Here is a 12,061-nt window from a genome sequence, read left to right on the forward strand (position 1 = left end):
CTCTTCTCTCTCTCTCTCTCTCTCTCTCTCTCTCTCTCTCTTTATATACTCTCTCTCTATATATATTATATATAGATCTCTCTCTGTATCTGTCTCGCGTGTGTATCTCTCTCAACAACAACAACGGAGGAGGAGGAAAAGAGAGAGATACACACGCGAGACAGATACAGAGAGAGATCTATATATAAATAGATATAGAGAGAGAGTATATAAAGAGAGAGAGAGAGAGAGAGAGAGAGAGAGAGAGAGAGAAGAGATCGATAGATAGATAGACCCCCTCTCTCTTCTATCTCTCTCTCTCTCTATCTGTCTCTTTATATTCTCTCTCTCTCTCTCTCTCTCTCTCTCTCTCTCTCTCTCTCTCTCTCTTTATATTCTCTCTCTCTCTCTCTCTCTCTCTCCTCTCTCTCATCTCTCTCTCCTCTCTCTCTCTCTCTCTCTCTCTCTCTCTCTTTATATTCTCTCTCTCTCTCTCTCTCTCTCTCTCTCTCTCTCTCTCTCTCTCTCTCTCTCTCTATATATATTCTCTCTCTCTCTCTCTCTCTCTCTCTCTTTCCATTTCTCTATTTCTTAATTTATCACATAGATATACAATGTGTGTGTGTTGAGAGAGAGAAAGAGAGAGAGAGAGAGAGAGAGAGAGAGAGAACACACACACAGAATGAGAGAGACTATATAGAGATAGCTAGATATAACTAGATAGATTGATAGATTTTATGTAAACCCATCAGTATCTTCAATTTTTTTTTATGAATGCCTGGACATGCAGCAATCAACTAAATAAGATAAAATAAATACTGATGCTAAATTCATACTTCGGTGCAGCGTTATGAAACTTGCAACACTGCCCGACTCCTTGCAGCGCCATCCCAGGCCCGGTGAGTTTCCACTGTTGATTACTCAGCAATGAAAGCAATTGTTAAAAAAAAAAAAAAAGTAACTGATTTGTGAGGGGTCTCCCCCCACTAGACCACACTGTGGCCTCAATGGATTTCTCAATAGAATTACTATGTATCCAATAGAAGGAAAAAAGAGATGACGAGGCAGACTTTACATAGGTAAGGATCAATAAAATAATGTTTGCCTATGGGGGAGACTTACTAAAATTGGTGCACTCAGAATCTGGTGCAGCTGTGCGTCCTAACCAATCCGCTTCTAACTTCAGCTTGTTCAATTAAGCATTGCCAATAAAGCCCGGAAGCTGATTGGTTACTATGCGCTGCACGAGATTCCTGTGTGCACCAGTTTTAGTAAATCTCGCCCAAATGTGTCCCTTTAATAAACTGTGCCTGCATTATCCTGGTTTATCTCTTCTCCACACATCATGATGACATTTCACTACCGCTGGAGAAAAGATATATATGTGTGTAGATATAGAAATGATTATCATTCTCTTAAAATATCTATCTATCTATCTATCTATCTATCTATCTATCTATCTATCTATCTATCTATCTATCTATCTATCTATCTATCTCTGTGTGTGTGTGTATATATATATATAGAGAGAGAGAGAGAGAGAGAGAGAGAGAGAGAGAGAGAGAGAGAGAGAGAGAGAGAGAGGGTCTGTATATAGATAGATAGATAGATAGATAGATAGATAGATAGATAGATAGATAGATAGATGTCCCTATTTAATCACCTTATTGCAGTCTGATTTACACAATCTAATCCTACCTGATTCAGAAAAATCTGTTTAAAAATAAATATGGGGGAAGGAGGGAAGGGTGGAAGTGGGGGGAGGGGTGGAATTAAGGTATCTGAATATTCCTTATATAAAGCAGATCTTAAAAGAGGTCCCTGGGTGTGGAAGGGTTAATTGCAGGGAGGTGACGTCACCTGGAGGTCCAGCAGAGCTGTAGATAGGGAGAGGATGAGGAGGATGCAGAGGATGTGAGGCTGGGCTGTGTGGTGTATCACACTGGGGGCTGGAAAAGCACTTCTCACCTTCCAGCCTGTCTGTGGCTAATAGAGACGAGATGCTGCATATGTCTTCCTAACCCACACTGAGCACAAGGACTGCCGGCACCTCCTCACCGCAAGATGTGCACAGGAGTCCTATAGACACATCTTCTCTCTACTTCTTCTAGGTATTCATTCCACATGTCTTATCTTCTTCCTTTCACTGGTCATTTATTTACTCCTTGTGTGCTATGCTCTCGTTTTAATTATTGCAAACTGCAATTTAATAACTGCAAACTGTCCTTCTGTGGAGTGATGAGAGTGTTTTCCTTTTCTTTTATACATACATTGTCGGGTTGTGAAGGAGTTCATTTGATATTATTTTAGGTTTATTTTACTTTTTCATATATATATATATATATATATATATATATATATATATATATATATATATATATAATTGTCATCGGCTTTTTTTCTCTATTTTTTCTTATTGATATGTTTGTTCTATTTCTTTCTAGTTCTATTTTCTCTTTATGATTTTTTTTTGTACTTTTTCATTGTTGAACTTTTATTACTCACATTATTATTGTTATCATTATGCTATTGGTATTATTTGATATTATTTTAGGTTTATTTTACATTTATATTTACATATTTAATTGTCATCTGGTTCCCCATATTGTTTTCTTATTGATATTGTTCTATTTCTTTGTAGTTCTGTTTTCTATTTTCTTTTTATGATTTTTTATTTTTATTTTTTTATTGTTGAACATTTATTAGTCACATTGTTATTATTATTATTATTATTATTATTATTATTAGTATAGCAGTAGTAGTAGTAGTAGTAGTAGTAGTAGTAGTAGTAGTAGTATTTATGCAAAATAAACTAGCTTTAATTATGTTCAGACTAGGCCAGTATATTACGAATATGTGTTCTGTCAGAAAACATCTGTTACATTTTTATATGACCTATTACAATTTTTTTTATATGCCTTATTACTTATTTTTATATGACATTACTATTCTGATCTATTTCCAACCTCTGGAACTTGCTGTCCTCAGAACACACATGTGATTTTTAGTCTCCATACAGGAGAGCCAAAGAACCAACTTGCATAGAATGCTGCAGGACTACCACATATTACATATATAGTGTTGGGGTTAGGTCCATTTCTTTTATATTCTATTATTTTCTATTATTTCTATTATTAGGTCTATTGCCCATTTGCTTCTATAAACCCACTTTATCAATTAAAAGACAGGCAACATGTAGAGGTGACATATTTTGGACTATGTAGAAGCAGTAAGGGCAGGTGTTTAAGTCACAAACTTTTACAAATCCTAATTTCTTCAAATTCATTTTGAGCAATTAGTTTTAATTGAATCAATCAATACAAAAGCTTAATATAATTCTTCTTCTTCTTCTTCTTCTTTTTTTATTTTATAAATTTGAAATAAATGTATTAATATATTAAAGCTTAATATAATTCTTTATATATATATATATATATATATATATATATATATATATATATATATATATATATATATATATATATATATATATATATATATATAAATTTAGTTATAACTTAAAAAAAAAAACTAACACAAACAGTTTTGTCAGTCCAAATCTACAAATAATACATTTTTTTTGCTAATGTTGAAAGGGTAATGTACATTGTGCATATATTTGATAGATAGATAGATAGATAGATAGATAGATAGATAGATAGATAGATAGATAGATAGATGTACTGATTTATTATTGTGTTAAGTTAAATGACCCAACAGACAATATTTAAATAAACATCTACAATATGTTTTATTTATTTATTTTGTAAATGTATTTATGGAGAAATTATTTTTTTATATACATTAGTTATGGATAAATCATTAATCAGGGGACTGTACGGTAGTAAAATAAATAGCTACAGCCTAGTTTTCCAACATATTAAAAGGTCATTGTTTAGTTGACATGTGAAAGGAGTGTTGGTGAGATGGATTGTGGCATTTTGTGTGATCTCATCATATGAGATCTGTCTCATTCATGGCTGCCTCATCTTGTGTTTAATGAGAATAGTTCTGGGTTACATGCAGTCTTGCAGAGTAAAGAGGTTAATTGTGTTTTAATTAATAGTTACATTATGGACAGCCTTGCTTTGTAAACAGAACACCCTGTAGCAAAGCATACATCACCTATTGTTTGCACATGCAGATGCCTTCCCAGGCACATCTATACACAATTGGTTACTTTGTAGGCAGCAATTGCACAATTAAGAAACGCTTAAAATGGGCAATTTTTCTAATGGCTGCACTGTATCACTGCTGAGCTAGCTACATTGTTAAGGATTCGAACTTCTAAGATTTAGCTTAATACATTTGTGAATATTAAGCTTAATAAAAACTATTGTAGCCCAAATTACTTAAGCTAACAACATATATTCTATTTAAATTTTAAATTAACATAAATATAATATTTAGTCATTTTTTATCTTCTTCTTATATTAAGACCATCCACATCACTACCTGTCGTCAAGTCCCACCACCAGTTCACAAAGGAAGTCTATTTAGTAATACCGAAACCCCTACGCCCTCCACCTTTATATAATTGCTTGTAACACTGATGGGCTATTTTGGGTTAGCCCATGGAACCTGCAGACTTAACACTATGGAGAACCATGGCCCTCTGAATTGCTCCCCAGTTATTTGACCTCACTATTCCCAAAATTTATTGGTAATAAAGAGTAAATCAAAATTATTAACTTGTATTTTCATCTAAACATTACTCATTATATATGTATTTTTTTTTCTTTTATTATAGGCAACTACCACACCAAAGATATTCCTTCCACTGATATCTACAGAGATGGCTACCAGCCCACTTGCAGGCACTAACGACATTCTCCTGGCCTCCCCACCAACTAGCTACCAACAAGACACTATTGGCCAGTCCAGGGTCGGTCACCCGGGCATGAAGCCTAACCAAGTCAGCCAGGTCATTCTGTATGGCATCCCGATTGTATCTCTGGTCATTGACGGCCAGGAGAGATTGTGTCTCGCCCAAATTTCCAACACCCTCTTAAAGAACTATAGCTACAATGAGATCCATAACAGACGGGTAGCACTTGGTATCACTTGTGTGCAGTGCACCCCAGTGCAACTGGAAATTTTGAGGAGGGCAGGAGCAATGCCTATCTCTTCAAGAAGATGTGGGATGATCACCAAGAGAGAGGCTGAGAGACTTTGCAAATCCTTCCTAGGAGAAAACAGGCCTCCAAAACTGCCAGATAACTTTGCATTTGATGTGACTCATGAATGTGCTTGGGGAAGCAGAGGGAACTTCATCCCAGCAAGGTACAACAGCTCCCGGGCGAAGTGTATCAAATGCACTTACTGCAACATGTACTTCTCTCCCAATAAGTTTATCTTCCACTCACATCGAACTCCAGAGGCTAAATACACCCAGCCAGATGCTGCCAACTTTAACTCTTGGAGAAGACACTTAAAACTGACAGATAAGTCTTCGGCAGAAGAAATTTTGTTTGCCTGGGAAGACGTGAAAGCCATGTTTAATGGGGGAAGCCGTAAAAGAGCTCTAAGTCATGGGCACTGCCATTCATTGAACTCTGTAAAGGCACCTAATGGAGTCTTGTCACATATGATTGGGCAAGAACTTAACCAGAAGAGGCCACGGTTTGAAGAGGAGGAAGAGATTGAGTCCCCCAACATCACAAATAAGGCTCCAAGAAGTTACCCTGTCATTCCAGTGCCCAGCAAAGGGTTTGGCATGTTGCAAAAGTTTCAAGCTAGTACTCTTTTTCCAAGTCCATACACCTTTCCTGCCTTTGGCTTGTGTCAGAAGAAAGATGACAGTGACGCTGTTAATGGTCAGAAGACCAGTGCCCTATCTGGTCTCTTCTGGCCTGGGAGAAAAGATGCATTTTATCCCCCCTTTTGTATGTTTTGGCCACCTAGAACTCCTGGTGGCCTTCCTGTTCCTACCTATCTCCAGCCTCAGCCTAGCGCCCTTAGCTCTATCACAGACAACCCTACTTTGAGACAGGCCTTCCTTGAGCTAGCTGACCAAAGTGATGGTAGTAGTCTCAGCACAACTGGGGATAGTCTCTTTGAAAATGAGTGTTCCAGCTCTCCTGTATCCAGTGACATCAGGCCTTCCTCTGAAACTAGAACCAATGTTTTGGAGGTTCCCCCTTTCCCCATCCGGAAGCAAAGCTACCACTCCGCCTTCAGGCCAGTGGTCAAGGACACAGATAGCATTGCCAAACTGCATGGCAACCTTGAGGACTTCCCTGGCGATCGGCACATCTCGCCTGGAACCAGCTGCAGTTACCAAAGTGACAGCTCAGACTCAGATGAAGAGCAGGATGTGGATGTGGAAACCAACAAGCAGCCTGATGAGGAGGAAGAGGAGAGCCTAAGCAGCCAGTTCCTCCAAAGCAGAGGTCTGGCAGAAAGCAATGAGAAAACATGCAAGGACAGGTCCTCTTTCTCTGGTTCCAGGAACGAAGCCCAGGCTGAGAAACTGGAAAGCGTAGAGCATCCTTCTTCCACCCCAAAAGACTCAAGCCCCCGTCATACATCACTGGAGGAGCCCTGCTACAAAGAAGTAAATATCACCCCGCCGGGCTGCTGAGCTAATTATTATTATTTAAATGCAGCTTTAGGCTGAACGGGTTATGTATGCATAATAAGATTGATAACTAGATGCCCTAAAGAAATGAAATCTTCAATGTGTTTAGCTTTTTAACACAATGCCACAGAGAGCAATGTTTTACATGCAAATAGGCCCCTCTCTACTTGATGGAGGTGTGTGTGCTTTTTCTTAGACCCATATGGTATATTTTATATGCTGAGAAGCCTTATAGAGAGAATGTTGATAATTACAGTCATGGAACAACAAGCTCTTAATAGACCTGAATTTTTCTGGAGAAAAACAGGCGTGTATATTATGTGGTTTCATATGTCGCTTTAAACAGTAATTTATACATGTGGTATATTGTAATGTATGCAGCCAATTCTGTGCATATAGCATATACATTATGTTTCTTTATTGTAGACACAAAAAGGCAAGGAAGATAATGGTAACTTACCCCCGAAGGACGATTCCTACGCAGGTAATTTTTCTGTACTGGCTTTTAATTCTGAGAGACTGAATTATTCAATTAACAGATTGCTATTCTGAGCAGCTGAGTAACTCGCAGTTTAATAATATTCTGCTGTTGCCTATAGAGTGGTTATTAAATTGAAAAACGTTAATTGTAAAGGTATCTACACACTTCAGTGTAGGTTTGCCTAATTTGACTACTTATGGGGTTGAACAGAAGAAACTTAATATATCTATAGTCAAAATCTGTCCATGGCAGAGAGGCCCTGCCCAATTTTTCTTTTTTTTGGTGGGGGGGCGGTAAAGACGATCCTCTGGGTTAGATTTTTCCTAGCTTATATCTGTTGTTTTTCTCCAAAAGAGGCCAGCCTAGGAGATGTCTACTAAACATGATTTGTCCCATTCCAAAGGGATAAGTATGAGCTTGTCCAGAGTGAACAATCTTTGCACCATAATTTTTCATTAGACAAATTTGTTAGATTAGATTCTACAGATAGGCAACGAAGCAGGGCCAGCCAGCATTCAACGTAGGCTGCTTAAGAATTAAGCATTAGCTGACATGTACACAATTAAAAGGCAGCACGTGACCTTTCATCTTACCAGATGATCCCATGGGGGGTCTATGCTAAAGCAACCCACAAACATGAGATGGCAGTTGGAAGATCTGATTATCGCAGTAGAATGAACTTAGCATCAAAATGCACAATAGTTTCAGTAGAATTTTCATTTTATTCACTTGTTCACCTAGAGCAGTGGTCTCCAAACTGCGGCCCATGGACCAGACAAGGTCCCTTGCTTGCCTTTATCCGACCCTTGGGGCACTATTCCTCTCTCTGACTTCAACAATGGGGTATTAGTCCTCCCACTGACATCAATGATTGGGCACTATTCCTCCTACTACTAACCACAGGGTTGCTATGTAATGTTTTTACTCCCACTGACCAGCAAGCCTTAGGCATAATCGAATTATCTAGTCCCCACTTGCCACAGTCCCCCTAAAGTCTGATGGACAGTAAACTGGCCCTTTGTTTAGAAAAGTTAGAGACCCCTGACCTAGAAGATACCCCTGTCTTTGGCCTTTTCTTGAGAGAACATTTCCATTGTCTGGCAGAATCCATTTTGGGCTTTTGACTTTTCCCTCATTCGGTCAAACAGGTGGCGTCTATAGAGGTCAAATTGTTAGGGAAGTAGATCATTTACCAACTTGATCATTATTGGGCAGCATTAGAACTTATAAAACCTGATTGTAATGACTTACATTATCTCAGATTCATGAAACAACCATATTTACAATGTCTATAGATCTATATATCATGTATATATCATGTGAAATATTTGGTTTTGATCTGTGTATATTATTTGTGTTGCATTAAAAAAATAGTTTATTGCTGGCTTTCATAGTATAGCACAACACTATTAAAGTATCATACGCTTGTTTTTTTGTTTTTTTTCACATTGCCTGCATACAAATTGAAAGTGTTTAGGTTTAACCTCCATATTATATGGTTTTAGTAAATCTAAAGGAAAATTGTATAATGTATGGCCAGCCAACTCCATGGAGCTGCTATGCAGAAGAGTCAGAGATTTAAGTAAATGGTGATAAGCTCATTCATTTTCTCACTGCTGATTACCCAGTGATGTCATGGCGTGATGTGATCTTTCTTCATAAATGACAGGGTAGTTTTTTGCTGTATACAGACTACTGACTACAGCCTTCTTGCTTAGATACATAGGAATGTTTTTCTGTGTGCATATATATTATATATATATATATATATATATATATATAGATATATATCTGTATCTATATAGATATATATCTATATATATATATATATATATATATATATATATATATATATATATATATATATATATAGATCTATCTGTCTATCTATCTATCTATCTATCTATCTATCTATCTATCTATCTATCTATCTATATATAGATAGATATATATAGATATATATATATATATATATATATACAGGAAAACATTCCCATGTACCTAAGCAAGAAGGATATAGTCAGTAGTCTGTATACAGCAAAAAATGAATCTGTCTTATATGAAGAAAGATCATATCCATACATATATGCTGATAAAGAAGGAGGAAGACTAGCGAAAGATTCATAAAGTATTATGTATCTATTTATTATTATTATTATTATTATTATTATTATTATTATAATACAGGGTTTTATATAGCGCCAACGGTTTGCTCAACGCTTACAAAATAAAGGCAGACGTTACAATACAATTTGGTACAACAGGAATCAGAGGGCCCTGCTCGTTGGAGCTTACAATCTATATACTTATCCAAATCTATCTTTCGATTTAGCCTTCTGTCTGTTTATTTGTCTTTCTAATAATGTGTCTATCTCTTGATGGTCACATTGGCACAGTCAGTCTGTATGTTGTAATAGAGAAGCGGAGACCTGTTTGAGCCCTAGCTGCCATGTTAAATCTTCATTTACATCAGCCTTCCATGCGCCATGTGCCCTTCTATTAACATAAAAGGTTACATGGCAAGACCAGTATTACTAGACTTAATGAATCAAATGTGAACCGGGCCTTTTCTTGGGAACAGTGTCATAGCTCTCCTGTCAATATAAAACTATAAATACACTTATAGCTGCTCTACTTTCTGGTGTCAGCTTATACCCCTGTATGCCTGTGAATGTAAAACCTTATATGTTTAAGTAGTTTGGTTTAAATATCCCATCTTATCTTGTGACCCCAGAGCTGTAGAGGAAGTAAGAGACCCAGCAAACCCACACATTCACCTGCTTGCTGGGACTCCTAGTTCCCTGGACTAGAATGGCTTCTTGTTTACACGCTTTGGTTCATTCTCATAAAAAAAAAATATATATATATATATTAATTTTCATATAAAATACTGTATGTGATTATCAAACTATAGAATGGTGAATTGGAAAAATCGGTGGGAAATATCCACCTTTAGCAAACCACATTGTAACATTAAACATGTAAATAAAAAAATAATAATAATGGAAATCACATTTGTACTGTACATGATCATTCTGGCTCTTAATTAAAAGTATTTTGTCAAAGTATAATGCAGTAGTTGCCACAAGGAATTGTGATATTTGATGTTATATAATTGTTACTATTCGGGATTCTCGTCGGTGATCTTCCAAGAAACCAAAGGTGTTCAGAGGTTTTAGATGGATTTTTACCAATTGCTGCCCTGTATATAAAAACGACTATCTTGTTTACAAAAAACGTACAAAAAACGTACCCCAATAATCACTCAAACCCCAATGCCAAATATAAGCAGGAATATTTTCTAACAGCTAACCTAAAGATGAAATTGTTATTAGCTGCAATGTTGGGGCTGGCACGGTTTGCTATTACATAGCCAAATACATTCATCAAAGTAGATGCTAGCGACAAAGGAAATACTTCTTGTGCCCCGGTGGCGGCAATTGCAAAGAAGTACTTTGACCAGTTTAGGAGTTCATTCGTTTTTTATACTATATCATCCTCATTGGGTCATCATGCCCAGTGACCATAAACATAACAAGACGGTTCTTTGGTCATGTCCACCAAACTTCCAAAGGCATTGAGTGATCAGATACAGGAATATTTTTCCATGTAAGGTCAAAACATGATTCAAAATTTTTTTAGAGCCACCCCCTATAAATATTTTGGAGAATCCCTGCAACTGAATGACCAATGTTAAGGATCCCATCGCTTTTCATTAGACGGGAACTCCATATCTTTGGTGCAAAAAAACATAGATTTGTGGAATGGTTTTAGCCAACGTTGCAATGACTGATCTCTTACACGATGGGACAATTCACAGATCCTAAAAAAAAAAAAAAAAAAAAATATCTACACATGTATGTCCAGCTTGGCTTATGAAAATCTGTTAAGTAAGCTGCACTGTATTTAGCATTACCATGGACAATTTCCTTTGTCCATGACAACTGTTCCTGTCAAGGACATCTGTATGAATTGCTGAAACAAGTATTTCTCAGCTCAGGTGTATAGAAATAGCTGTCTGTTCCAGATTTGTTGGGATAATTAGCAATTAATGTAATTTAAACCCAGTCTATAGTTGGCCATGTACACTTTGATCTGATCATGTAAGAATAAATTGGTTGGTCCTTCTTTTAACTTGCATGCCAAACTGTCTTCTGAATCATGGCCTATGAGGTGTCAGCAGAGATCTATCTGTAGAAATTGATAGGAAATCAGATTATAAATTTAATTCAATGCAGCTCAGATGGTAATTATCCGCTTTGTTCACTCATTTGTGAAACATGTAGCGAACATCACATCATTAGCCATACTATGCAACTATATTGCTTTGTGTGTGTTCACCCTAAGTAAAGACATAGACATTAGTGGGGTTATTTACTAAAGGCAAACAGACTGTTCACTTTGCAAGGGAATTTGCACTTTGCAAGGGAATTTTCCCCTTAGCTTAGTGACATCCAGTGGGGGCCCATCCATAAGGGCCGCCCCCCTAATCCGTGCACCCGACCCCTAATCTACATACAGGGCGCCGGACGCATGGATTCCAATGTTTGTTTGTTTTTCTGAAGCATGTGATTAGAGCCTGAGACTCTAATTGGCTTTAAAAAAAGGAAGGTACTTGGGGCGCAGGGCCGCATTCTTGTCGCTGATCGATGGGGGGTGATCGGTGCATTCCCGTCCATCTCCCGCGTGCGGGGGGGTAATCGCCGCCTTCCCGTCTGTCTCCTGCGAAGGGGGGGTGTCGTTAGTTTGCCGTCCCCCCAAATATTGAGCACCGGCTGCCACTGGTGACTTCTATCATGTGCAAGCAAAAATACACTTTTTTTTATTATCCATGCATGGCATTGAGTATTCTTTGCAAAGTTAACTTTCACTAAATTATCTAAGCTAAGGAATCATTTCATTGCAGCCTATTAGCTTTTAGTAAATCAACCTCTAGAAATCAATTGAAGTGCCAAAATGTCACCCCCTATCCCTCTCACAGATGACAGATAGATACAACATCTGGCATCCAGGTTAGCTGA

General features: G+C 37.3%; 1 protein-coding gene across 3 annotated transcripts in view; it reads left to right on the top strand.

Moving 5' to 3' along the window:
- Window positions 1-12,061, top strand: part of SKOR2 (SKI family transcriptional corepressor 2) — a 75,319-nt gene that overhangs the window by 26,079 nt on the left and 37,179 nt on the right. For 2 of the 3 annotated variants that reach the window (XM_073619385.1, XM_073619366.1), the window contains exons 2-3: window positions 4,730-6,535; window positions 6,986-7,043. In XM_073619385.1, the coding sequence (XP_073475486.1) occupies window positions 4,775-6,535; window positions 6,986-7,043 (1,819 nt within the window). In that variant the 5' untranslated portion in view covers window positions 4,730-4,774. Of the gene's footprint in view, window positions 1-1,813; window positions 2,091-4,729; window positions 6,536-6,985; window positions 7,044-12,061 lie in introns of those variants that run through there. The other variant, XM_073619375.1, reaches the window with a different exon arrangement.

Source organism: Aquarana catesbeiana, linkage group LG01 (assembly GCF_042186555.1).
Source record: "Aquarana catesbeiana isolate 2022-GZ linkage group LG01, ASM4218655v1, whole genome shotgun sequence".
Classification (NCBI taxonomy): Eukaryota; Metazoa; Chordata; class Amphibia; order Anura; family Ranidae; genus Aquarana; species Aquarana catesbeiana.